This window comes from Aptenodytes forsteri, unplaced genomic scaffold (genome assembly GCF_000699145.1).
Source record: "Aptenodytes forsteri isolate BGI_AS27 unplaced genomic scaffold, ASM69914v1 Scaffold50, whole genome shotgun sequence".
NCBI classification, from domain to species: Eukaryota; Metazoa; Chordata; class Aves; order Sphenisciformes; family Spheniscidae; genus Aptenodytes; species Aptenodytes forsteri.
Window position 1 is genome coordinate 1,864,647 of NW_008795126.1, and position 27,983 is coordinate 1,892,629.

Consider the following 27,983-nt stretch of genomic DNA (forward strand, 5'->3'; position numbering starts at 1 on the left):
AACTTTAATCGACACAAATTTGAAATTCCTACTCCAAGCTAGTCATTTTATCCTGTACTATATAAAACAAAGCAAGAAAATCTTCCTTGATCACGTATTGGGGATTTAATTGCCAGGCAGATGTTATAGTTTGCAGCAGTAGCACTGGGTGAGAGAACGGCAATGGCAGTCAGTGGTGTTGTGCAGAACAGGGGTCCCAACTTAATTTGCCAGAAACCAGTGCAGCAGCGCTTTCTGTGCAGCATGCATGTGGTCACTAACTTTTCCAGTCAGAAATTCAGGCCCACACCTCTTCTGTTCTCTTCCCCAAAGAGAAATCTAACTCAAGGTTTTGTGCTGCAGTCTGGCTCCAAATGCCACGTGGTGATTTCCAAAAGTTAACTGCTAAAATTGTCAAGCTTTGAAGTACCTGGTTTTCTAAATAAAATAAGTTCCTCCTCTTCTTCTTTCATTATGAAAAAGGAAATCTTCTACACTTTTAAAACTGATGCTCTCTTACTTTGCACAGTCTGTGTTGGATTTGAGTATTATGTCCTTATGAAAAGGAAGGAATGTGATTCAAGATCGTGGAACATTTGTATTGTAAAATTAAGCATGGTTAGAACGGCTTATGCTGGCATTTCAGTCCTTATACTGATTTGTATATCATAAGTCGTATGGTAATTATTTGCCTGTATGGTGGAATTCTAGCAAGGAGAACTTTCTAAGAGCATATTCCCTTTGGATAGTTGTGGGCCATTTTATTTTATATACAGATTCTGGAATTAGTATCTTCTTTATTTTAAATTGGCCATAGCTTGGTCTAATAATTAGAGTTAAAACAATTATTTTCCTATTTTACCTTACAATTGTAAAAATAGTGCTAGGCATGCATGCTTGTTATTAATAACCTGCTACCAAAAACCTTGCTGTAAGCTCTGAAGACAGTCAAGAAAGATTATTTTTTGCATATTCTGTCTCCTAGTCATACAGGAGTGGCAAACAGGAAAAATGAGTAGGTTTTTGGATACGTTAGTTTGTAATGCTAAAATCTGGATATCCAACTCATCTTAAAAAACAATGAACAAGACATATAATGTTACTTCAAACTAAAAAACTCTAAACAGTGTTTCTTCTTTGATAGCTTAATCTAAATGTGTTTTCCTCTTGATCAGAAGCTTGTTTGCTTGTAAGTACATGCAGCGTATTTCAAAGTACTACTAGCTAAGTATATTATTGGTGCTTAACACTATTTTCCTGGTGAAGCAAGAGCGCTTTACTAATCAGTTTGTTGATGATGTCTTTTCAGATTACATCAGATATGACTATGTGAATAGCCTAGGATAGCCCAAAGGAAGGACATGATGTCAGAATAACATACCAAACATTTGTGAGGTATGTGGGGTTTTTTCTGTTGTGCTAAAAAATTTCTTGGTTGTCTTTTAATACAGTTAAACAAAATGAATACAGTAATTTTGTGCCATTTCATTTGTATGCTAAAGGAGCTGCTTGCAGAATTGATCTAAAATTCACATTTGCCGTGACATACACAAATACTGATTTTATTTTTTTTTTCAGAATCTTGATGTCTGTTCTGATTTAAGGTAACTTGTTGATTTGAGCAGCTGAAAACTTGCCTTGATTGAAAAATAATTGTATATTTCTTCTTCTGAGGTATTGCACCTTAGCTGGAAGGAATTCTAAATTTGTGTTCTATAGGCAGTTTCAGAATTGAGAGGTTGGTTTTGATTCATTGAGTTCTCTCAAACACTTCAAAACATCTACGCAGCAGGAGGTCTTGAAGGATTGGGGTTTCTAAACAGTTCTTTGGTGGGGGCAAAAAAAAGTCATTTTGTTTGAAAAAATGTTGCAAATTACTTATGTATTGACTTTTTAAAACAAAAAGATAAAATTGGGGGGGGGGTGGAAAAAGCTAGTACTTTTGCCATTGTGAATTTGGTTGAATTTACCCAAAATTTGAGTTAACAAAAACAGAATTTGCCAGTGAAGAAATATTTTTACAAAATACTAACGTGAATGCTCTGTATTTGACTGATTCTGCAGTGCTGCCACTTACCTCTTTAGAAGAAGTTTGGCTCTTAGAGCATTTGTTGGGTATTTTGTGTGCGTGATAACTTTGCTTGGCTGTCAGCTCTTTGTACACTTCAAGGCTTAGTTGAGAGTTTATTGTACATACTTTTTTGTGGGTCCTTTTTTTTTGAGAGAGAGAAAAAGTTAGGCAATAACATTTCTTAAAAGTTTTATCTGCCCATTTTTGATGAAATAATAGCTGATTTTGCCTAGTTATCTTCATGTTCCAGCTGCTAATTAGGTAGGCTTCATGAAACTTGACTTTTCTTTTACAAGTCTTGACCACAAGAGGTGGTTGATGTCCCAAAGTGCTGTTGAAATTAATTGGCACAGGTTGTAATTTTAACTGTAAACATTTGGCAAGATTAGAATCACTTAAAGTGGCTGAAAAGAGGGCATTATCTAGGTTAAGTTAAGCTCGAATTGCTTTTAAGGGAGGTAAAGTTTATTCTTTTCTAAGGTGTTTTTCTAGTATGTGACTACTTTCATCCATGGCTTAGTAGCCGCATTCTGGTAAGAGAGGGGACTGTTGTATAAAAAAAACACAAAACAAAACAACGAAAAACCCTAACATGTGGACAGAAAACACAGTGTAACTACTAGAAATTGTGATATTGCATTGTTAGCAACTAAATCTAAGCACCAGAGCTGTATTTCAGTTTGTTCTGTTTCACAACCAGAGAATGTAGCCCACGCTTAACCATGTCCTACGAGTATCTCAGCTAGCTATTTTAACTGTTGCTCTGGGATCTCTACACTGCAATTTGCATATACTTGTTTTCATTTCTAGTCTCCTGGATTATTCCTGCCTAGTTCTAGCATTAAGGCTTAAGAATCAGAAAAATTTGCTGGGCAGAATGTGTTTATCTGATTCCTGGTAGATAGGACTGAGAGTTTTTTAAAGGGTTTAGAAATACATAGCTTCATCTGAAAACTATCACAGTGTGAGTCTCGTTACCTGGTAAGGGTCACTTTGATCATTTTAGACTAACAAAGTGATCCTATATTCAAGGTCTCGGGATGTAAACAGAAGTGCCGTAATTCCTACCAGTCATATACAGGCTACCATTAACAAGGGGGAAAAACAGAGACTTCTGCGTGACTGTCATCAGTCAATATAATGCTTTCAAGTTTATCTCAGACATGGTCTTTAATAGCATGAATCAATATGATTTTTAGAATACAGTATACTTTTAAAGTAGCGGGCTATTCTTGATGCATAATGTTTAAGCTTTCATTTGTCTCCTGTTTGTTGATAGCACTGCAGTTCTGCCGTTCCGTATCTTTGCTTGTTAGAGATACCTGGAAAATAATTCTGGTTTTATGAAAACTATTAAGGTTTCAAGTCTTGTTTTTGTTCCACATTGTAACAACAACAAAGCCCTAAAAGAGGTTTTCATTAAATTAAATTAATTAATGTGTTCTTTGAAAATCTGGTTCATGTAATCCATTGCCATGCTAATTTAACCCCTACCATTTGTTGCCCTTAAGTTGGTCTGATCTGAGACCGTTTTGTAAGTTATCCAATACATCTTTATAACAGGTTTGGGTTTTTTGCAACATAATAGCACTTTTGTCAATAAATTTAGCTGCTTTCTAACTTGCTCTGTTTTTTGTTGTGAATAACGTACTACAACAGCTTTACTTCCATTCTGTTTTTTCCTTCCACTCTTCCCTGGATTGCTGGAGCAGTATGAAAAGTCAACAGTCTGGTGCCGTAATTTGCTGTTTTCTGAGAGACATGAGCTGTAATTTAATGAAGACTGTGCCATTTTAGTTTGAGAGAAAAGAAAGAGGTTGCATTTTTAACAAAAGGGGAAGAATGGTTTACAGGCACAGCAAGATGGAAATGAAACCATGCTAAAATCCGTTTGTCGAGCATTGAAGTTGCACAATAAAAAAAAGAGTTATGGGATTATAAAACTCAGTAAATGGCTTACAAAATTGTTGATGAAACTTTGTAAATTAGTATCTTTTGATTACAGAAATATTTCATCTTTATGTAGTCATAGAATTGTTCAGGTTTTGATTAATAAAAAAACTCAGTAATCTATTTTGAACTTGGATAGGTTTTATCTTACTGAAATAAAAAGCAAGAGCCACCTGTATTTCCAGTTTCCTCACGCATAATAATGATATCTTTGCTTCCTACAGGGCAAGGCCAGAAAACCATGCAGTCATCAGGGCACAGGTTCCGTGATGTTGAGCACCACCCGCTTCTTGCTGAAAATGACAGCTACGATTCCTCTTCCTCAGAGGCCGACATGGCAGAGAGGGTTTGGTTCATCCGAGATGGCTGTGGTATGGTCTGTGCTATAATGACATGGCTTCTGGTTGTCTATGCAGACTTCGTAGTGACTTTTGTCATGTTGCTGCCTTCCAAAGACTTTTGGTACTCTGTGATCAACGGTGTTCTCTTTAACTGCTTGGCAGTACTAGCTTTGTCATCGCATCTGAGAACTATGCTAACTGATCCAGTAAGTATGCGATCGTTCCTTGACGTTGGATTGTTCTATCCTGTAGCTCATCGTCTGCAGAGAAATTTGGAGAAGTGGTATCGGTCTCCTCCTGCTAGGAAGAGTAGTGTTAGGTGCAGAACCCTCAAGTTGAAGGGATGATATCTGTACTTTTCCTATTGTTCTGTTAATGAATCCGTAAATAATTTTTGACTTGAGGAGCAGGCAGTATAAAATTAATTTATAAGGGAGAGGTAGGCTCATGAGAAATACAGTTTATTTGTTAAATATTAACCCAGGTTCTGAAGAAGCTAACAAAGCTTTAGTCTTTTCTGTCCTAATTTTTCTTACTTTTTTTTCATCAGATCTGTTTTCAAAACTTCATAAGATGTTGTAGCTTCATCCTGTTGTATCATTTGAAATGTCCCTTCCATTTATGGCACATGAAAGAACTTTTAGAGGTAGACATGCTGAAAAACCTCAGTCACATATTGACATAAAGTAAGAACTGCTGTCCTACATGATTCGTGCATTATTGTGTTTAGGTATTTGGAGTCAGTGGGGAGGGAGATTTAAGTTGAACCCGCATTGGAACAGTGCAGGTGTAAGAGATCTCGAAAGTACTCATTTCTTAGGACTTTTACTCTTGAATTCAAGAGTTCAAGAGATGCAATTGTTTATTTTGTACTAAAATCTATTACTCTTTTTAGGGAATAAATCTGGGGAGAGAGGGGTGAGGGGAAAAACATCTATTTTCTCCAGATATTTGAGACAGTAACAGTGTATATAGAAGTTATGGGAGTGTTCAAAAAAACAGCAGGGTGTTGTAGTTAATGGTTTTCTAGGTCTTTGATTTACTTCTGAGCCCACACCCAGTGATGAAATGTTATGACTTCTACAGACTGTGACAGCTAAGAAAGTTAATGGTTTAAGGATAGATTGCTTAAAAATATGTCCTGATAAAACTGTGTGTCTTTCTAGACCTATGTTGTTCTTTATGGATAAAACATGATAGAAATTGAGATGAATCACTGCCTGATTTTCTCCACTCCTTTCCTGCTGACTCCCAGAATGGAAGACACGACTGGGTGATAGAAACTAAGATTGAAGGAAAAAAGGAATAAACTGCCTTAAAACATATGTGAATTAAATTTACTCTTACAACTATAAAAATAGATTTTTCATTGAAAGGAATTGGTGACCATCTGAGACTATGAAAGATGTTTTTGAAATAGACCATATTTTTATCAGCAGAATGCTAAAAGCATGGCCTGAAGTTATCGTCCTTAGTGACAGGCGAATCGGTGAATGAGATGTGTTTTCTAAGCATAAATTTACCTGGAACAAGGTAAATTTGTGCTTTAGGAGTTCTCTCTGAGATAATTCACCATGTTTACACCAAAGTATTAACTTCAATGAGAACATTCATATTGCAGAAAACACTTCAGCAATACGACGTGAGTGTTTAAGAAACTCTTTCGGTTCGTATCCCTGCAAAGGCCAGCTGGCTCAAGTTTGAAGCACCACTTAGCTAAAGAGTTCATCTGGGGCAGAACTGGGGCTGTGGCTCGGGCAATACAAACACAAGATTGTTATTCCAGGCAGTAGGCAAGAAAAACTTTCTGCCTAAGTAGAAAGGTGGTTTGCAATTGAATCTGAAGTGCCTGCTGGTTTGTTAATTCTGTCCCAAAAATTTCCTTAAGGTGTCTATGTAAAGTGATGACGTTGCCAGTGGGCTTTTTTTGAATGAGAAATAATTATAGAATGTTGCAGATGATTTAAGCCAACATGGAGAAGGCTATCCCTGTGAGAAGTATGTGCTGGCCTGGAGGAGTTGATACAGAAAGGCCATTGCACTTTCATTTCACATCCCGGTTTATTTCACAGTTGCTTCCTGTCACAGATATGCCTTTAGCTCTATAAATAAGCAAGGTGACAATGGTACTTTCCATTATTTTCTTCTTACTAATCCAAAGTTAGATTCCCATCTCGCAAGGCTTTAGATTAATACTGTTACTGGCAGAAGCAATCCTGCCTACTCTTCCTGTCCGTTCATCATCTTCCTCATTGCGTTGAAACAGCTGCTAATGCAGCTCTGTGGTGAACAGCTCAGAGAACTAATCACTAAAGAATCATTTCTTTTCCTGATGGGTTGTTTTTCTTCTGGATCAGTTCCTTCAACTGTTTACCATGTAGCTACACAAACTTTCACAGTAGCAAAAGGCAGCAGACAATACTAGATGTAGAATAAGGAAGCCAGTGGCGGTTCACGGTGACAGTGTCCAAGCTAAAAGCTTAAGTATAAAGGAAAAGAGAATGACTGTTGGTTCTCAAAAACTTGTGTATGTGGGGCAGGTGGCTAAATCTTGGATTCAGAGAGTTGAAATAACATCTTTCAAGTAGTTGTTGCTGATTTAACTTTCGTGGATGGCTTGGCCTAATAGCCAAACGTTACAACAATTAACATGCTGCTGTAAGAAAGCACATCTTTTTTAGTAGTGCTCATTCAGAGTAACTTCTCAGCAAATATTGTACCTGTAGTGCTTGTATCTGCACATAAAGATGTGTCTTCCTCTTCATTTTATGTATGCTGGTGATGGCAGATTCTATCAGAATTATGCTAACACTTGGCCATAGATGAGTCTTGCTGAAATAAAACTGAATTTGAGGTCAGGCAGAGGTAATTTATTCATTTGGAAATGATTCTGGCTTATGGCAGACTAGCTTTGAGTAAATGAACTTATGTCAGCAATTATCCTGAGATTACTGGTATGAAGTCTATAAAATGTATTTTTAAATGCTCTCATACCATTTAAGAAGCTTTCTCTCCTTGAAATGATTTCAGGGGGCTGTACCCAAAGGAAATGCCACTAAAGAATACATGGATAATTTGCAACTGAAACCAGGAGAAGTGATCTACAAATGTCCAAAGTGCTGTAGTATCAAACCTGAACGTGCACACCATTGCAGGTATGCCATAATTTTCTTTAAAGCAGTTACGCATATTGAGTCTTGGAATAATGTTCCTGATATTTATGTGTTAATTTTTTTCCCACAAATTTCTTTTGGTATCCAGTAAACTTTCAAATTCATACATTGCAGAGTATTTTATAAATATGATATACTGTGGCCAAAAATGAATGTGGATGAGGGGAAAGAAGCAAGAGACTCAAGAGGTTTTAAAAATACTCATACTGTGGTGTCTTAAATGCTTTTTGATCTGTGAATATTTTTTCCTGTGCATCATTCTAATTATTGTGCTGTACTGTTGATAATGCGGGGGCAAAGGGAAGAATCTCAAGGAAATTTCTGATAGAAGCTGATTTAAGAAATGACTCCTGCCATCTTAAATTAAGAAAATACAGATTAAACCATCACTTTAATTTATGTCGTCTTGTCTTTGTAGTGCGTCATTTGAAGTTATATGTGAATTGGCAGATTATTTTCCCAAAGTTGTATGCATAATTGGTTAAATGCACTTCTGCTTATTGAAGATTCATTTTAATAAGGACAGAATTGATGGTAGTTTGAACTTAACATGCTGTGGAAGAGATAGTAAATGTATCCATTTTTAATTAATTCTCAATCTTTTGAGTTTTCAGGCACTGTGGATATGCATTTGTAATGTTTATTGTGTGAGAGTTGAAAATAGATACGCCTGCATAATTAAGACTTACATAAATATGTAAATGTTTCTGGTGGCTCTCTCTAGGTGTGAGGAGTGATGTGTATTGAATTGTGTGGCATATTAAATTTAAGTCTTGGAGTTAGTGCCCGTCAAAAGAACAGAGTGAAGTCTTGTCAGGACTCTCAAATTATTCTGTAAATTTGTGGTTTCTAAATTAAATGTCTCAGTGTATGTCACTTATCTGTGTGAAAGTTAGGGCTGAGAAGCTATTTCCATTATAAATACTCTGCCTTGGCACTGAAATCTTGTTCTTCTCTCAGATGTGAGTGGGTTTTTGTAGCTGGAGTGTGAAGGGAAAAGTTTCATGTATAAATAGCCAAGTATAGAATTATCTTCAGTTAGTTTATCTGTGTTGTAGGTTAGCTTTTGCACGGGTGCAGAACTCAGGCCTGCCTTCATGTGCGACGAGTTTGGTTCTGGCTGGCTTTATTAGCTCTAGTAGAGTGTTACAGAACACAGCTGTACCGATTGCTCGGCGGGCCTGGGGGTGGAAGTGGTGCAGCTGCTTTCTTGTGGCAGAACATAAGCTGTTAATCTCTGGGGATCCCAGAACAGCTTTGTGCAGTCTGTTCAGATGTCCTGGCATTGTGTTCGTGGGATGCGGTAAAGGGACACCTGAGAGCCTCTGCTTGAGCGTAGGTTGGATCTTGCTAATTTTCTCATCTCAGATTTAGGCTGGCTCCTACGGAGACTTTGCAGGTATCTTTGTAAAGTGTTTCCCACATCTTCGGTCCCGATAGGATTTACTAATTTGGAAGTAGGCCTAAATGAAGACATCTTATGTTGAACTCTACATATGAGTAAAGAAGCTGGAATATTGGAGAGCCCAGAGCTGCTGCAGCTCTGTGGGTACATCTGGACCATCATCCACAGCAGGCACTGTGTTATCTTGGATGTTCCAGTAGCCTGTGATCCCAGATAAGGCGGCGTTGATTGAAAAATTATTATTTCTTCGTGGAAGAAGAATAAAAATAAGCTAAGTAGGGACTTCGAATACATTGTTTACAGCAAGAATTTGAGTGGCATTTATTGTTAAAGCAGGGCAAAAATAGGTAATGTCTATAGCGAAAGAAATCTATGATACTTTCAAAGGGTTTGTTTTCACTAACCCGTTTGTTCAGGGATCTAGCTTTGCACGTCTTGTGAATTGTTTTACTTTTCTATGCCTTGGTAAAATACATTGCGAGATGTTCCACATAAGGGCAAAGGATGCATTTTAATGCTTGCACAGTGCATAACTGGCTTCACAGAACATCTGAAAGAGAAAGCCAGAGCCTGAAAGTGTATGTGCTATCCTTTCATAAGCCTGCTGTCATGTTTTTCTCAGCAGTTGGATAGCTGGTTTAATTGCCTTTCTTTCCGTTACTCATACAGTACATGCTACTAGTAGTTGCTGTTAACTTTTCTTAAGTAAAACAAAGGATTTTTCTGTAATTTTTTGAATGTTGAATACATACTGCATAGACCAGCTACCAGAATCTGATTCTTTGCTATAGATTTAGCACTGCAGAAGTGTACTGAATAGAAAAAAGGTTTGATTATACTGCCAACATTTTAGTGGCTTACAAACGCATTCCAAGGACATTAAAAGGATGGTCTAGTCCCAAGTAGTCAAAGTGGCAATTTGCTGATAGAAGAGACTTGAAAATGGAAATTGAAGCTGGTGCCTGTTGGGAAATAGTTACACTCAAAGCCACAGTGCATGGTTTGAGTAGTAAATTATTAACAGAAGAGGCTTTTATGATGTAGTTATGAAAATTGTTGTGCAACACTGCAGCAGAAGTTCTTCTGAGGAAGAAAAATATTTTCATAATACACATTAGTGATAGGAAAAAGAACAAAACCCCTTTATTTACAGCTAAATATCTAGCCTCAGTGAAATACATTAAACTGAGATTTTACTAAGCAGTTAACATTTTCAGCATAAGGAAGAATGAGGCTTATCCTGAGTGAATGCTATTTCATTTTCACTAAAGGAGCACAGCTGTCATTATTTCTAGCCTGTTCTGAGTGCCTGCGTTTGCATGTGGGGAACTGTTATTCAGAATCAAGTCACTGAGATGTTTGCATCAGTCTTCCTGTGAATTTCTGTTATCCAGACCAATTTCTCTTAAGCCATTAGCTGTGTCTTTCGGAATGTTATCTTTGGCATTCAAAACTGTAATTGCACCTGCAGTTGCTTGAGTGCATTCAGCAGCAGTGCCAAGCTGGAGAAGACCTTCCTTTGTCCACAGCTCCTTGTTCTCACTACCATATTGCTCCTTCCTCTTGCGAGGCGTGAGTGTTCATGCACAGTGAAATGACCCCAGTTGCAGCTAATGGAGTGACTTCCCCAAACTCTTGCCACGTGAACATCTGTGCTTGGACAAAAGAAGGAATAGAATACAAGTGACGGGGGTAGGAAGAAGGCAGGACCGTTGTTTTCAGCATTGCTGCGAGTTTGTTGGCTGGAAGTGTTGGCTGAATCATGGTGTGAGATTAGAAATGAAGGCAGGGTTCCAGACATCTGATGTCTTGGAGAGCTCTGCGTGGGCTTGTGAGAAATACTGAATGAGCAAAAGTGTGTCCTGCCCACCTCACATCCTCCAGTGTTTGGCTTCATTGAGTCTGGATATGATTTTACTCAGTACTTCATATTAATATTCTTTTTAGAGTGATAGTATATATTCTGTGTTACGTTAGGAGGTTTGCATGGTTGGGGTGACTGGAGTTAGCTCACCTTCCCACAGAGCTTGGGAAATTAATGAGAGGCTGAACTTGGAGCAGGCTGTGAAATGAAAAACTCTTGGAGAGCCTTCTGAATGCCTTCTCTGGAGTGATACCTGTTTCTTCTGCACTAGAGAATGGTTGCGGTGTTTAGTTATGGTGTTGGGATTTTCACGTGTAACTGGCAGTATTTAAAAGTAGTTTGCCTCAGAGGATTAATCATCTTTAATGTCCATAAAACAAGAGGCAGTGGGAATGTAGGGGCTGGGTTATGATAGCTGAGGGCAAAGGGAGCTTCTGAGGATCAGTGAGAGATTTGGGATTCTCTCCTATAACCTGCACAGGAGTATGTTCTGCCTCTTGCTGAATTACCTTTTAATCATGCATATGCAATGACTTAAAAATTATTTTATGCCTTGGAGCATTGATTTCCGCCACAACCCCCACCCCACCTTTCTTCACTCTAGCGACAATCATCTGGCTTTACTTCATGGCTTGTCACTGCAGCACTCATAGATATCGTACATAAATAAGCATGCGTTAAAAACAAAGGGTTTTGAATAATAGTGCCTGCATTTTTTAGGCTTATTTGGCTTTGTAACTGCTGCAATGAAAATGCTTAGTATTTTGGATGTTCTGCAGGCAAATCTGGAACATTTTGAGTGTGTGGCTATCTTAAGCACAAAGCTAGGAAAATGAAGTATCAGTGTTGAAGATTATCATAAGTTTTTATTAAATCTTTCTATATTTTGTGTTTGATAGTGAATAAGAGACTATAAGAACATTTTGATTAGTCTTTATGTTAGCGTTATGTAGGGGTTGCTGTGTTACTTGTTATCCGAGGCTGTGTTGCTTGAAGTCCCTATTCTCTGGACCCTCTAGACCATAACCAGAGCCCCTAGGTTCTATTGTATATAGGATGAGTGTTTTGACAACCTGGCAAGGTAGATATCTAGCTGGCCAACTTGGCAACAAAACTTACTTTTACGGTATCCTGAAGTGAACTGCCTTCATTATAATACTAAAAAACACACCCACAGGTCAAGAAGACCCTTGCCCAGGTGAAGACCCTTCCCCTGCATAAGCGTAGTAACAGAAGAGAATGACACAACAGATATTATAATTATATGTAAATCACTACCCAATCATTGTAATTTTTGTGTATAAATGTAACGGTGATCTCGGCATAGGTGTGCTTCATTTGTGGAATACCACCTAGCACCCGGCGCCGCACTAAAGAATGCCTGCTTTCTAAAACTCCAAATAGAGTCTTAGAGAGTTTTTCATCTGCCGACTTAACGGTAACATCAGCATTTCTTAAGCTATTGATTTATGGAAGAACTTCAACACATGTTGCAACTGTTCTGTTTCTCCTGTGTAACTGTTCATGTTTGACTGCAGATGGACCTGAATATCAGTGAAATGAGCCCTCTGGTGCTGTATGGCCTAGCAGATGTAAAATGGACTTACTGAAATATTTTACTTTTCTTTCTGGTAATAACCTTTACTCAAAACTGGGCAGAAACTAAGCAATTAGTTGCAGAACTAGCAAAGAACAGTAGTGTTTAAGTATTCATTAACAGGTAGGCAAAGAATGTGTGCTGCTTATAGTTTTAATATTTTTGTTTTATGTTGAGGAGGTGAGGCATGACACTGTAAGCTGTTCTTTAGTTGAGATTTTGATTGCATATGTTTAGAATTATATGGCCAGTTGAAACCTCAAGAGTGACAATTTCTCTCTTGAAGATGTGAATTTCTTTTTTTTTTTCCTGATTCACAAACTAAATTTACAACTTGAAAGTCTGTAAATTTGAAATAATTACTCTGTCTGAAAAAGCTTCTCCAGAAGGGAAGGGGTTTTTTTTTAATACTGAATCTAGAAAGAACTGAAGCATTGCTCGTTCGGTGCCACGAGTGTCTAAAACAAGTTACTGTATTCACTTGATTGTGTGTTTGGATATGCAATGATTCTCATACTCTTTTTCTTATGTGAAGATGATCTTATCTACACAGTCAGTTTTGTAACAACCAAAAGCTGAGTTGTAAGTGAGCAAATAGTTTCTTTAAAGAAATGCAAATAAAATCAGTTTGCAGTTCGTCAAGAAAGATTGCAGCACATCATCTTATGACCACTGGATACCCTTGTTTCTACATTAAAATGAGAAGTATTGTTTCTCAACAGAAGTCTCTCTTCCTTTCCTTTAGTATTTGCAAACGATGTATTCGAAAGATGGATCACCACTGCCCGTGGGTGAATAATTGTGTGGGGGAGAAAAATCAGAGATTTTTTGTTCTGTTTACGGTAAGTGAAAATCAACAGCAGCTTGATCTCAGTATGAATCTACCTTGATCATAACAGTTTTGGTTGTGCTTATTAGTGACTAATGGCTTAAGGACACAAATGTTTTGTGTTGGGTTTTTTTTCCCCCTTCTGTGCAAGATATTCTCCAAGCAGGAAGATACTTCTACTCATACACATTTTAATCTGTTTTGTAAAGTGCTGTTATTTTAAACTATCTTAATTTTGCTGTGTTTTATATAGTAACAATTAGTGAAATGGTACTGTGATTTAGGGAGGTAAACCTTAAACTTTCATTGTTGCCCACATTTTTAGAGTCAAGCTTAATTAGAATTTGTTTTTACATCATTGTATTGAATTAAAAATTGAAATAGGAAAGTATATTCGCTGTGCAGTGGTGAAGGCTGGCTGAAAGGAATGTCTGGTTTACTACCTGGCAGCAGTCAAAAGTAAGCACTCTCTCTTATTTCCAGATGTATATAGCCCTAATTTCAGCTCATGCGCTCATACTGTGTGGGTTTCAGTTTTTCTCCTGTGTCCGAGGGCAGTGGACTGGTAAGCAAATACTTAACTTTCACTGTCATAATCTAGCAGATGTTAAGGGAAAGTTGTAACGTTCCACCTATTTCAGTCCCATGTATGAAATATTACAGGACTTCGATCTTTTTAAAATGAGGTCCTGAAAATGTTTCATACCTGTTTACCCATCTCTCTCTTCCCCCGCGCCCGCCCCGTAGTCATTCACTGTAAGAGCTGTGGCTGTCAAGGGCATTCTCACTCCCTTTCCACATAGTAAAAAAATTACCACCTCTGTAATAGGAAGGAAACAGATAGCTGGTCCTCAGACCACCTCAGCACTGTGTTACTTGAAGCTGCCAGCTGGGCTTTGTGTGTCACACCGCAGTTCTGTGAACAACAGCTGAAACTTAAACAAATTTCTCCCTCATTCTGTTATGGAGCCAACTGGGGGGCTCCTGTAGAAAAGAAATTTCCTAAACTGTCCCAGTTGTTTGTTTAGGGCTCTGACTTGCATTTCTTAATGTTCAGTGCGCCAGAGCTCATTCAGATCTTGTGCTTTTGACAGAAGATGGTTGATCATATGTTCTTCCTGGTACCTGAAGCAATAGGGGAATCCACGTGACTGGTTTTTGCTGGATGTTCCATTAAATGGATGGATTCTTAGTCCTTTTTTTACTTGAAACATTCTGCTTCCTGTATACTATTCCATTTCGTCTTTGTTTAACTATAATTGAGCTAATCAGTTGATCAGGGGATCTCCAGAGATGTGACTGTAAGTGTAAATCAGAAGCTGATTGCTTTGTGTGGTGAATTAAAAAAAAAATACTAAAGCAGTCGCAGCAAAATGGAACATCTGGATTAACTAGCAAGTCAGAGCTGTCAGTGGTGATGGTTTTTACAGCGTTTGTCATGCATGAAACTTCAAGCTGCGCTCATCTTTATATATGTGCAGTTCCGAGTACTTAAATCGTCTCATGTGCAAACATTTATTTGATATCCTTGAAATATTGAGGCAGGATTGCAGTAATGCAGTACTATGTGCTGTATAGGAAGCCAAAAGTGTTACTTCCTTAAAATCCTTTATTTCCTTGGGCAGCAAATAAAGCTGCTGCAGTGCTAGAAATTAAAAGTTTGTTATAATTGTGAAATGTTGTTTCAGGTGTCAGATATTTAACTTTTATTGCTGTTTGTTGAAGAGGGGGTGTCACAGTATGAACATGCTCTATAGATTTTTTTTTTTAAAATTTTTTTTCATAACTACATGTCGTTTTCACAGAATGCAGTGACTTCTCCCCACCCGTAACTGTGATCCTGATGATCTTCTTGTGCCTTGAGGGTTTTCTGTTTCTCACTTTCACTGCAGTCATGTTTGGCACCCAAATCCACTCAATATGCAATGACGAAACGGTAAAGACCTCTACTTCTGTATGCTCTAACAATTATTCTAGGAAGATGTGGTTAGATGTTGTTTTATTTGCTTGAGGGGAGGCTCTTATTTTGGAGAAAACCCCAAATCTGAAATAGCTCATAATTTTTGTTTTCTACAGTTGTAAGGATTGAAATAGTTTCTTGGGGTTTGCTTTCTAACAGAAGTTCTTGTGTTACTTGCTTTTCTGACATAAATTTTATAATTAGGTTTTCGATTACAAAGATTGCACAGCTTCTGACTTCAGTCTGGACTTGCACTTCTCAACTATCACAAACTCCTGATATGTGTCATGAGAGATGTCTGCTTTTCTCAGGTTTACACTTGAACTGGCTATCTTGTATCAAGCCTTCACACTTTCCTCTACTTTGATACACTTTTATTAGAGTATAACCATAGTTTGGAGGGTTGGCTCCCTTGCCCTTAGATCTGCAGCCTTAAGCCTTGAGAGGAGGATTTGTGACGGATAATTGACGGGAAACATAAGGAATTTGAATCTTGTGGCTGTTCAGGATTTTCTCATGTGAGGCTGTTTAAAAGTGTACTTCTGTACTGAAGAGTAACTGTGAAAAACAATTGGTAAATATCCAGCCTTCATTAGTGGGAAATACAAAAAATGATCATCAAAATAATGCATTTGGGAGGGTAAGCCTAGCTTCAGTAATTGCAGTACTAGAGCCTTCTTGGAAGCCTTATTGTCTGGTTTTGTTAAGTGAGTAAACAACTTCTAGTGTGGGTATATTGCGTGCAGATCCTCTACTTTAACATCAGCTTTTCTGGTCACTTTGTCTTTCAGTTTGAGGTAGACCAATCTTCTTGTACACATCTTATGTTCTAAGTCTTGTGCCCTGTACCCACAGGGCTAAATCAGCCATTCTTATTTCTTCCTTACTAAATAAGTAAGAGTAAGAAATTAATCAGCTCACTAGCTATAAATTAAAAGAATGCAAAATAGTCATCAGTTTTGATAATTGCTATTAGACTTTAAACTTTGGACTTAACAGTGTGTCACTGCATGTCTGTTTATATACAGGAGATTGAAAGACTGAAGAGTGAAAAGCCAACATGGGAGCGAAGACTACGTTGGGAAGGAATGAAATCTGTTTTTGGGGGTCAGCCTTCACTCCTGTGGATCAATCCTTTTGCAGGATTTCGAATCAGGCGACTTCTACTGAGAGCAAAGAAAGGAGGACCTGAGTTTTCTGTTTGAGTCTAATTATGCTGGAACTTGCAAGAATACTATATAATATTTATTTGGGGCCAGAGAAGGCTGTCTACATATAATCTGTGACCAGGTGAAACTGATACCAGACATTTGCTTGTAGCAAGCAGTTTTATACGTTTATCGTCACAGACATCTCATTAACTTTCAGAGACACGAACTGGATCAGTAATGGTCTTAACAGCAAGATAACAAAGGAAAAGCACGTGGTCACACTAAAGAAGCCAAATGTTGTCATGCTACTGTAATTTATTTTATGAGATTAATTATCCATTTTTGTTAAACCCTTTTTATTTGATAAATGTTTGGGGAATTACCTGTGTGTTTTTATAAAAAGTATATACTTAGGTGCCGTTGTCAATCATAAGGAGGAGCATTATGGTGAAAGTTGATCTCAAGTGAGACCTAGCCTTCTAAATCCAGTTTTCAGGGAATAGTGGTTTGTTCGGTTTTAATTTATATTTCAGTTTGTCCTAATAAACAGAGCTGTACTCTCGTGTCCCACTTCAGGCACACATTCCTCATATGCAAGTGATTCAAAGGACTGGTGCACACAACAGCATAACACATCAGAGGCACTGTTACACCCCTGCCAAACGTCTTCCCAGGCTCACAAAAGCATGTCTTGTGTTTGGCAGTATTAATCTCATGTGGCATTTAGGTAAGTTCTAAATCTTCAGTAAACAACACTTCTGACTGACGGCTGTGGGCCAGTTTCTGCCCTCAGATATGCAACTCCAATTCTTAATGCATTGATTCTAGAGGAACTGAAGTGTAGGTGTTGGAGGATTGTATCTAGTCCTCTGTGCAGGGGTAAGTGGGAGCAGTGACTGTATCCTCCTGTGTGAGATTAAAATGAATGTACTGCAGATTGGAGTTAACTGACTGAAAACAGTTGTCTTTGTAAGGTCTTGCTCTGCCCCTTTTTTTCTTGTACAGATCTTCAATGTAGAAAGATCTGCAATAGAAGGAATTATTTTGAATTTAACCATTTTCCAACCAAAACTACTTTTAAGAAATGAGAGCAATATAGATCTAGAACTGCTTTATGTGGGCCTGAAAAACAACAGTAGTGCTAAGAAATGTTTATAAATCTGCAAGTGATGAAATACAAGCTGTAAGTAATGAAATTCAGCTAAAAGTGGATTCTTTAATATTTAGACTATTTTTTTTGTATTGTTAATCTGTTCTATAAATTACCGACAATATAAAGGATAACGCAGGAGCCTTGATGCATAGCTTGAAATCGTGCCTAGAAAGTAAATAGCTCCCTGTTCTGGGACTTGCCTTAAAATTGTCCTGTTCTTGCTTTTGCTTTGCCATTAGCACTGATGATCTGTCCCACCTCAAGCAGTTCAACCTGCTGAAGAACCTTGCATTATAAAGTTTACGTACTCCAGAAGCTATACTTTCTTTTTCCAGTGACCCGCTTCTCCATTTCTTTGTAACTGTTTGTGGCATCTGGATTCCAGCTTCATCAGGTTTTATACCATCGGGTGGGTGAAATTACGAAGGGATCCATTTATTATCTATGGCCCTGCGAACAAAACTGTGCAATACTATGTAATACGTTCACTTTGCTTGGGGGAGGTGATGTGTAACACTGGACAACTTCTAGGTGGACACATCCAAGGAAATTGCAGTCAAATGAACAAAACTGTGTCTCGTGCAACTGAGGGGAAAGTTGGAAGTTCCACAAGAATCTCTGCGTATTCAGTTGCACATCTTAAAGATTGGGAAAAAAATGTGTCTGGCTTTGTCATGAGGCTCTTAATGTGTATATTGTTTAATAAAATCCTGATGAAAATCAGAAAATATCACTTCAAGCGGTTGAACCCTGTGACTTAGCAAGTGTGTGCGTGTGTGAAATCAGGTTTACTTGGCTTTTCAAACCCTTGTTACGTTGTAATTTTTTTAATGTAAAAAAAAAATAAAGTAATGAATTGAAGTCTTAGTTGATTAACTTCTGCTCTGTATGTCACTTTTTTTGCACCTCTGCGTGCGTATTTGCACATATTTAGATTACAGCAACGTCAGGGTAATGGTCTTGCATCCCTTGGCTTGTAATTTATATGTACATGTATATCCAGTAACAGATGATAGTGCTCCAAATTGAAGATGCTACTCTGCTTACTAAGGGTTTTAAGCTATGCTAACTGCTGAGCTGTTCTTTGGCGTTTCCTTTTCTGCATCCTCTGGTGTAACTGCTCATCTTCTTAGTACCTGTTTGGCTAAGGCGAGTGGGAAAACATGCGGTGAATACTTCCGATTTCAGAACTCTTAACAGGGTATCTCAGGCTTTGCACCTGCAGGGAATTTGTGTAAAATACAGGTTTGGACTCCCTAGTTTCTCTGCGCAGATGTTGACTTTTTCCACTAGTTCTCTAGCTTCAGGTACAAAGACAGCCAATTATGCAGCCTAGAAAGCGGCGGTTCAGGTAGTTGTCAACAACTGACCCAACAGGGGTGAGGGCGAGGAGGAAACGAGGTTTACAAAGGCAGTGAAGGATGGAGAGACTGGAAGCAGTTTATTTCCCGTTTGCAACAATCCTAAAAAATACTTTGGTACCTTTCCTGGGTATATAAACTTTATATTCGTATAAACTTTGTGCTGCTGCTTCTTGTACTTTTAAGCAGGTTAATGATTTGATTACATTTGTGTGCCACAACAGTTAGGCTGTGCTGCCTTTACATATATTTTAGGGAAGAGCTTGTTTACTCTCCAAATGGAACAGATGTGTCTGCAGATGGATCCTGCTAATTTACCTCCTTTTTCTTGTTTAGTTTCTAGCAGTAATGTCAGGCTGTTTCATGAACCCTTTCTGAAGTCTTAGACGGCAGCAGTGACAAGCGCAAATTCATTTATGGACTTCTTTATGCCTGTCCTGTGCAGAAGTGTTGCGTTTCTATGATCTCACTTCTTTCTGTTGGCACTGTGTTAATATGTGAATGCATTCAACGCTATTGGAGAAAGAAAGTGGCGTAAGATGTTTTGAAATACAGAAATTGGACTGTAAAATGATTCTTGAATCTGTTAATAACGCTAAAATGAAATGCACCAGCATTACAGTTCGGTATATTTTTTAAGTGTTATTCCTCTGAACAAAGTAACGGTTCGATTCATGCGGTGTACTTTGTGGTTGAATATGGATTCGTGCTTCTTGATTGATTGTTTAAATTTCTTTGCTTGTGTCACTTATTCTTTTTATTTTTTTTGGTGTTCTGAATTGCTTCATGGAGAAATACTATCATTCAGGTTTCGCGGTATTTTCTGACTGTATTGCAGTAGCGTGCATGCTACCGTAATGCACATTACTCTTGTCGTACCCAAACAGAGCTCTGGAAAATAGCCAGCATGCATCCAAGCAATCGCAGTCTTAGTTCCTTGATAACGTAAGTGTAACTTTGCGCCTCTGAAATATTTCTGCAGTTTCTCTTAATACTGTAGTGCAGGATAAAGTTAAAATAAGACCTAGATTCAGTGTTAATAAAGCCAAATGTTCTAATTGGCGAGGAAATGGATAACTTGCAGAGAAATAGGTAAGGCGCCTGAGGTGCCCCATTCATGTTGTTCTGACAAAGCAGCTGGCATCTTGCCAGACAGCTGAAATATTTTTAAATGATGGCTTTGAACCTCTTTGTTAACAAAACCATGATTCCAATAAAGCAGAAACCTTGGATATGTTTGCATAAGAATATTGGTTTAATTTAGAGTGGGGGTTTGACATAGGGAAGCCAGAAAGAGATTTTTGCTGTGAATCTATTCTGGCCCTTAATACAGGCCCCTTGTAAGACAGTGAATTATTCTTGCTGTAAACCTGCACCAGACCACCTGAACGCTTGGAGGCTGAGTCTGATAACTGCTTCTTCTGGGACAATTTTATTGTCTTCTATCTGATAATATCTTCGATTGTTAATTGCATCAGTCTCAAGTGAAAGCTGGGCTTTGCAGCCATAGAAGATTCTTTTTTATGAAAAATAAATCCCTAAGGTGAAAATCCCTAAGGTATTTGCATTGGAGAAATCAATAGAGAAACTTGAAAACTTTGTTTTGAATTAAGGAAAAAAGGCAAACTGTCCATTTGAAATATGTCAATAGAGAAACTTGAAAACTTTGAATTAAAGAAAAAAGGCAAACTGTCCATTTGAAATATGAGAATATGGAATTTATTTCCCCCATAGATTTATTTTCTTGCCATTAATGAGTATAAATGTACATTTAATTTCTAGAAAAGTAATGTAATCTACATGATGGAGGAACTGGAAGCAATGTTAGATAAGTACAGTTGCATCTGTCGTGCAGCAGGAATGCTTGCAGTGGAACCTGGTTTCCAGATATAGCTGTTTCAAATCAGTTATCAGCATATAATGTCAGATCAAATTCATCAGAGACAGTGGAAAAAGAAAACATTGTGATCCTAGGTGAAATTCAAGCCAGTCTTCAATGGTTTTCAGCACTCTCTTGTGCTGTAGAACGGCAACTCTAAAATCTCCCCCACGAATGAAAGGTAGCCTGCGTACAAAGTCTTCCCCTTTTGAGGCAGGTTCAGATGCTCTTCCCAGCTTCTCTTTCAGTCCATGAGATTGCATGTCCATGGGGTCCTCCACCCGAGGGTCTCAAAGTGCTGCACGAGCGTTCGTGAAATAGGCCTCACAAAGCCATAGCTGGGCACCGCCGTCTCATTTTTGCCATGGACGGGGACGCACGTGGGTTGAGAGGTTTGTGCGATGTGGCAGAACTAAGAATTCTCCGTTGTGTCCTACTCTTCAGCACGGCCGCCCGTGACCCCTCAAGAGCTGTCCGATGGAGGTCATCGGACCTTTATGCAGATGAGCATAGCTTTTGCAGAAAGCCGGCAGTCTGCTGTCTAATGAGGTTCAATTTATGCAAAATAAACACCGTACCACAGCGACTGCGCTTTAGAAAAGTTCGAGGTTGTATAGTCATCTATTGGGATGATTTTAAATAGTTGTAACATGGTTAATAGTTGGTCACCTCCTGCCTATGAAGTTTTACATTAAGTGTAGAAGCACCTTATGTTTTAATTACAAACGTTTTTTAAAATACATGCCTCACAGGAGACCTGCCTCTCCCTCTTTTTGCTAATTTAGAGCTTTGAAGTTTAGGTTGCAGACATTACAAAGATAGATAAAACTACAGCAAAATTGTATCTGTGTACCAGGAAAAGGTTTTTTTGGCATTTTTGTTAGGACTGTTGCTTCTTCCAAATACGTTTGCAGAAGATACAAAGCAGTGATTTGGTAAGTCAACAGCTTCTTGAGCTTCCTGCCACTTGTGGGTTTTACCAGACCCAGCAGCCACAGTCTGACGCAGAGATCCTTGCTGCCGTCTTGGAGCTGCGTTAGATGGGCACACAAAGTAGAGGATGCATCAAACGACTCACAACTGGACCCTAGACATACTGGAAATTATGGAAAATAACCAAATGTTGGCATTCCTGATCACAAATAATAACTGACCAACATTAAATGTTAGCTGGTCTACGTGGAACAAGACCCATCTGTGTGGAATAAGAAAGCATTGGGGTGCTAAGGGTTATGAAGATATTCTTCCTAAAACTTAACATGCAGCAGGAGAAATGGGAGTGTAATTAAATTTTTAATGGGAATAGAACTTTTCATACTGACAATTCAAGACACGCTGTACTCATTAATGATTACCAGGAGCTGTGTAAGGCATTTGATTTTATGAAGATAGCGGCTGAAGGCTTTAAAAGGGTCGTGATCACACTGAGCTAGGTGATAACGAATGCAATCGGAAGCCCTGCTCCAAAGAGCTTACAGTCTCGGTCCTACTGAAAAGAGCATTAACCCCCATCACTTGTGAAATGAGCAGTGGGGAGAGCAGTGGGGAGGCTCCTGCTGCAGTCTGGTACCTGGTGCTGGACTCACGGACGGGAAAGAGTGTGACCGACAGATCCGGCTACAGGCAGGGGGTTGCCGTGCTTTGCCTCTGCAAAGAGAAAGGGCCCGTTTCACTTTCAGCACGGTTTCCACATTGCTCCCAGCTTCTCCTTCCACCTCTCCCTATAAAATCTCCTGCTTGGGTATCACTGTCTGAGGCAAGAGCTGCGCTATGGCGTTGGGTCCTGCGCTAGAGCCTAGTTTATAGTCTTCACTGCCTGTGCTTGTAGAAGGAGATGGAAGGGATGTTTCAGGAGATGCTGTAGGAGAGAAAAGAAACAGAATTAACATGGACCTGGATGCTGTTCAATAAAGCAGTGCCCAAATAAAACCAGCAAACCATCCTATGAACCGAGGAGCAGGAGCTTGGGGGATGGGGCAGGGGGATCCATCCCAAATTCAGGCATGTTCTTCTGCCTTCCTGGTTTGTGATGAGGCGCAGGGTGGGCTGATAGGCACGGACCAACTCCTCTCAGTGTTTTGCACTTGGGAAGTGCCCCCAACTGCTTTTTAATCCTTCCTTTCCTCGTCAGAGGAGACCTCAACCTGCTGGCCTCTATACTTCAGTTACAGAACACAGCATCTCTCTAATCTCCCTTACTGCAAGGTGGCTTAAAAAAAAAAAAAAAAACCAGCTAAAATACACGATGGCAACATTTATATGGCCGAGAAATAGCAAAATATGCTACAAGAGGTAGATGATCATAACTGGCAGAAGGAGGCTGTGTGTGCAAGACATTGTGATTACATGGCAGCGGTTGTTAAATTGCAACTTGTGTTCTACTTTTGTTTTTAATAGCATGGTCCGTTTGCTACTACAGTGGATAAATGCCTCAACAAATAGTCATTGCCTGCCAGCAGTGCCCAGGGTGGTTGAAGACAGTCTAATATTCAGGTCATATTGTGTTCTGGTTGACAGCAAGCAAGACGCTTTACATAGGGAAACTCCTGCCACTAATAACTGTGTGCTGCTTTGTGGTATTTCCCAGCGCCGCCTACTTTCATAGAAACACAGTCACCAATCTTGATTTCTTTTTTTTAACCTTGTGATGTTAAGTAGCATCTCAAAATCCCTCTCGATCATGCTATTATGTGAAAATCTCAGCTTCTCTTTTGGAAGCACGTTCCCAGACTTCGTAGTAAAGAATTCAGCAAGGGGGGCTGTGAACTCTGATTCAAGTGTAATGCTTAAACACATAAATAAACCTAAAAGTCTTTTTCTTAACTGCTTCTCCTATTCAGTCCCTTCATTATGCTGACACTAATAGCGTAAAAATGGACACGTACGGTTTGGAGCGGTGTGAATCACAGAGCTCATGTTGCTTGGGAGGACATGTCCTGGCAGCGGTTCCAGGTTGAGGTTGGGAGGTCCTGACTGGTACTGGAGATCAATGGTGGTTCCTGCAGTGGAAGTGGGAAAAGACATCATTCTTCGCATAGTTACCGAGAAGCCAGATGCTCTGGGCCAAGTCTCTTTTTTTTGCAGAGAATGTGGGAGACCTCTGTGGGTAGGGGTTAATGTCCTGGCTCGTCTTTGCTTCCTTCCTGCTCCGCTGTCCTCTTTGCTCTCAGCCTTCTCACTGTCTAGGGACAACCTCCCAGGGTGGCTGGGGTTTCAGCTAACAACTGACTGCACTGTTCATCTGCCTCTGTGTGTGTGTGTGTGTGTGTGTCCCAATTACTGCTCTTAGCAGGGTTTCCCATATAGTTATAACTTTCGCATATTGCTAACAAAAAAAAATGTGTCGTCTTCTTGCAAACTGCGTCAGTTTGGTAGGATGCATAAAATTCGAGTGCCCCGCTGGTGTGAAGCACCACGGAGTGTACCCATTTCTATAAAACTGTCCCTGGGTCAGATTTTCAGAGATAAGCTGGAAAGAAATGTCTTGGGGATTGGACTGGAGTGAGAAGGACCCCTGTTCAAGCTGCAAGTCAACCTGAGTCTTCACCTCCCTCCTCCCAAGACCAAGTTCTCTCTACCATACGTCCTCCAGAGAAGGACACAAACCCAGACATGAAGCCCTGTAATGGCTTTGAAGTAAAAGAACTTTGCTGTCCGTTCTCAGCGGGGCCCGTACCTCCCAGCAGCATCTCCTGCAGCAAGCTGTCGATCCTGGCCACGCCAAAGAGCTTCACGAACTGGACTTGCTCTATCATCTGCCAGGTGATGCTCTGCAGCGGGGGCAGCAGGAGGAGGATGTCGCTGAACCGGCCTCGGGAGTCATACTGGCGATCGTTGATGTAGTCCTCCAGGTTGACTTGGACCTGGAAGCGCATGTTCTTCACCTTCCCGGGCTCGCTCAGGCCTTTGCAGTCTGGGAGGGGAAAAAAATGAGGTTAATTGCTGGCCTGTGCAACCAGAAAGTGTTACCCTGTCAGTCGGGTTCTGTAGAGGGAAAAGGATGAGATACCGGTGATCCTCTGACAATTATCTCCCACAGTCTCCAAGTTTATCTGACAGATTAGCATTGGGCTGCCTCTATTTCGTATCTCGTATGGAATAGGGAAACAGTAAGGGGAATCTGAGGGAAAATAGTAAGAAAATAAGAGCTTCCTTCAGATGGATATGTTTCGCTACTGCCATTAGTGAAGAGGAAGCGTTTAGAAGTTGAACTGTATTTGTCCTTCCAAGGAAACGGCCTGGAATGTCCCCCTGAAAACTTTGAGTCCTGACTACTGCCACTAAGTCCGTGCAGGTTTAGTGCCTATCTGTTGCAAATACATCCGCTGCAGCATCAGATTCTTGTCTTGATTTCCTGTCTTTGACCTGTGGTCGATCCGTTTTTCATGGACCGCTGGTCCAGTTTCGCTTAATCATCAAGTAAATGTGCACTCTGGGTAGGGTGAAGTGCCGGGATTTACAGCTTTCCACTCCTGCCTCTCCTGCTATCTAAAACCGAGATTTCTGGCTCACTGGACCATTTCCTTCACTGTCTACAAAGAATGGACACGCACCACATTTTAGAGACCATCATGCCAAGAGATTAGACAAAGTGGTTAACAAATTATTGTATGTTAGTGTGTAACTCCATGGACACGCCTGCTTGTTAGCATGAACGAATTTCACTGCTGTAGAGCTTCACACTTTTTCATTTTAGATGAAATCACAGCGCCTCGCTGTTGCAACGATCTAAAGCTGCACTGAGATACTGATCAGCCGAGAAGGTAATTTGTCAAACTCAATTTAATAACGCGATCCTTATTCAGATTTGCAGCAGGCTCTTTAGCGAGCCAAAGTTCGTGATGTTTGTAAAACTCCTGTATCTTGATTTCAAATCAGCGAGCGCAGCAAGAAATAACTAATGGAAGATGCTCTGATTTCTCTATGCTAATAGATGCCAAAGGCAAAAGGGCATTGTTCTGGACTTGGGATCGTTCCCCCATCTCTTCTCCAAGCTACAAGGCAATACACACTAAAGGGACTCGAGTTTGGTACCGAGGGGGGGGCTGTGCGTGTGCTGTAGGCACGTAGAAACAGGAGCGTTTGGGGGGAACCTGGGCTGAGACAGAAACCCCCATGTTTGTGGAATGAGAATACAGCAAAAGGTTCAAAACAAGCTTTTGTTTGCCTCTGTGTGTTTCCCTGTTCTCCATCCTGCACGGATCAGCCCTGCCCTCGGTCGGCACTGGCTGCCAGCAAGATCCATTAACAGACGTCCTTGATATTTCTGGGTACTCTGAACGGTCCAGCTCTCTGTGGTTTTTAATGCTGCTTTCTGAACTCTGATGGATGCTCTACGCTGCTGCTCAGTTGACTCACTTCCCTTATGCATAATTCACTATAGGCATATATGTCCTTAATAGTCATCTCCTTCATTTCAGACTGATGGGCTTTCCTGAAGCCAAGCTACAGAAGCAGCAAAACTCCTCTAGGGTCTGCAGAGTCTTGCACATCGGTCTGGCTGGAGTTAATACTTGCTAAATAGTAAAGTGTTCAGGAATAGGTCACTCCTAACGTGTCCTTGCTGCTCTACTAAGTATTACTTATTACTGCAGAGGCAGAGTGAAATGCAGAGCTGCTGCCAAGGGGTTTTCCTGGTTAGTGGAGAGCCCGCAACTCCTTTTCAAGCCCCGTGCCTGGCAATCAGGAAGGAAGCTTACCTGGGTCAAAGAAGATGATGGCTTTAAGGCAAGCGTACTCATTGTCATCAATCTGGATGTCCCGCAAGGGCTTCACCAACTCGTCCAAGATTCTGGTGGCCACACGAGCGATTTCCAGTTCTGGACAGTGCATTGGGATGATGAAGTCATTCCCTGGGGAGACAAGAGAAATTCAGCATCAGATTTTTTTGCTTTGGCTCTGCGGACAAGGTCTCATCCAGAAGTTACCCCAAGGCATGTTGCCAGGCAGTCCCAGTGCCCATGTGCAACAGATTTCCAGTGTGCAGCTTGATACTCAGATTCACAATTGAGAAGCAAGCCATGGATTTCATTCTTTGGTCCTTAATGATCTCATTCGCACATGTCGGTGCACCCACACTGTACACAAAGCCTGCTCCACGTTCTGCTCTGGTTTACCCTCTGTTATAGCTAGCATCTGTTTGCAAGTGGTGTTGCATCTTTATTTTTGGTGTGGTTTTTTTTAAACAAAGTTCTCCCTCCCTCTTTTCTTTAATATGTGGCTTTCAAGGTCAGTATTCTCATTTTACCAAGAATAATCCTGCCTGTGTTTTTGGTGGCAGAGAGCTACATGAAAAGGAAATACCTGTTTGCACTGTAATTTTTGATAGACCTTTCTACTAAGTTTTTAAGCACCGATACCCAAATACCTCATTGCCTGTGTCCTGGCAATTTCAGTTACAAAAACAAGTTACAGTTACGCAACGCAGTTTGAGATGCCATTTAAATATTGGGGTTTTTCTCATCCACAATTTCAACGCAGTAAGGGAACAGTTGTAAAAGTCCCAGTCAATTTGCTTGCTCCTTTTCACACTTCTCCAGAGACCTTCTCAAGCACTTAGTCTCGAGCCAGATTTGCAGACCATGCCCGGGAGTCCAGAGGGAATTTCAGGCAGGCAGGGTACTTGGCAATGACTCGGGTGCGCGAATTATAAAAGCAGGAGTGAATTTCCCTACTTTACCTAATAACAGAAAATCGGTGTACGGTATGGACCGCTTGGCTACCCCGAGGAGCAGGTGTTCCCCTGCGTGGGCTCTGAGCAAGGCAACCTGGAGGTGGCACAGAAGAAAGAAATTATATTACGTTTGAAAAGCAGAGAACAGAACGGTGAGCTGTTGCTGTTTAGATTAAGCTGAATTTGGTGTTTGTTTAGGTCTGTCAGAGCTACAGATAAAGTATTATTAAGAGCTAGAAACTATTAGTATATCTTCACTTTTCAGAAGTGCTTCATTCATGGCAAAATTTAAAGTTGTTTTCAACTGAAAGAGCAAAGGGACTTGAGTAATTTGAGTTCTTAGGAAATAAATGGCTTTTATATTCAACGATCAGGTACCAATAAAGGGAAAACCAGTCTTTTTTGACTGGGTCCTTGTGCAGACTGGAGTGACCAACTCTATTATATTTTGGGGTCTTTGGCTACTTGACTTATTTTTAATAGATCACTTGCCCTTTATTATTCTTTCTCTCCTGCTAGTTTATTGCTCTGCATAGGGTGATCTATATGCTAATGTGTCCTGGTTTTGGCTGGGATAGAGTTAATTTTCTTCCTAGC

The 27,983-nt window shown here is 39.9% G+C and overlaps 2 protein-coding genes across 4 annotated transcripts in view; one reads left to right on the top strand and one right to left on the bottom strand.

Moving 5' to 3' along the window:
• Positions 1-1,288: 1,288 nt before the first annotated feature.
• Positions 1,289-17,540, top strand: ZDHHC7 (zinc finger DHHC-type containing 7). 2 transcript variants are annotated; one of them, XM_009277283.2, is made up of 8 exons: positions 1,289-1,374; positions 1,558-1,583; positions 4,225-4,547; positions 7,372-7,496; positions 13,126-13,222; positions 13,693-13,774; positions 15,015-15,145; positions 16,198-17,540. In XM_009277283.2, the coding sequence occupies exons 3-8, from the start codon at positions 4,242-4,244 to the stop codon at positions 16,372-16,374; spliced, it is 918 nt and encodes a 305-aa protein (XP_009275558.1). In that variant the 5' UTR covers positions 1,289-1,374; positions 1,558-1,583; positions 4,225-4,241; the 3' UTR covers positions 16,375-17,540. The 2 variants fall into 2 exon arrangements, with proteins under 2 accessions (XP_009275558.1, XP_009275557.1); XM_009277282.2 differs by lacking the exon at positions 1,558-1,583.
• A 4,486-nt stretch (positions 17,541-22,026) lies between these two features.
• LOC103897290 (hepatocyte nuclear factor 4-beta) overlaps positions 22,027-27,983 on the bottom strand; it is a 24,321-nt gene continuing 18,364 nt past the window's right edge. Inside the window, exons 6-10 of one of the 2 annotated variants that reach the window (XM_009277284.1) lie at positions 27,393-27,480; positions 26,413-26,565; positions 24,390-24,626; positions 23,599-23,712; positions 22,027-22,571 (exon numbers count right to left, since the gene is read on the bottom strand). In XM_009277284.1, the coding sequence (XP_009275559.1) occupies positions 22,435-22,571; positions 23,599-23,712; positions 24,390-24,626; positions 26,413-26,565; positions 27,393-27,480 (729 nt within the window). In that variant the 3' untranslated portion in view covers positions 22,027-22,434. The remainder of the gene's footprint in view (positions 22,572-23,598; positions 23,713-24,389; positions 24,627-26,412; positions 26,566-27,392; positions 27,481-27,983) is intronic. The other variant, XM_009277285.1, reaches the window with a different exon arrangement.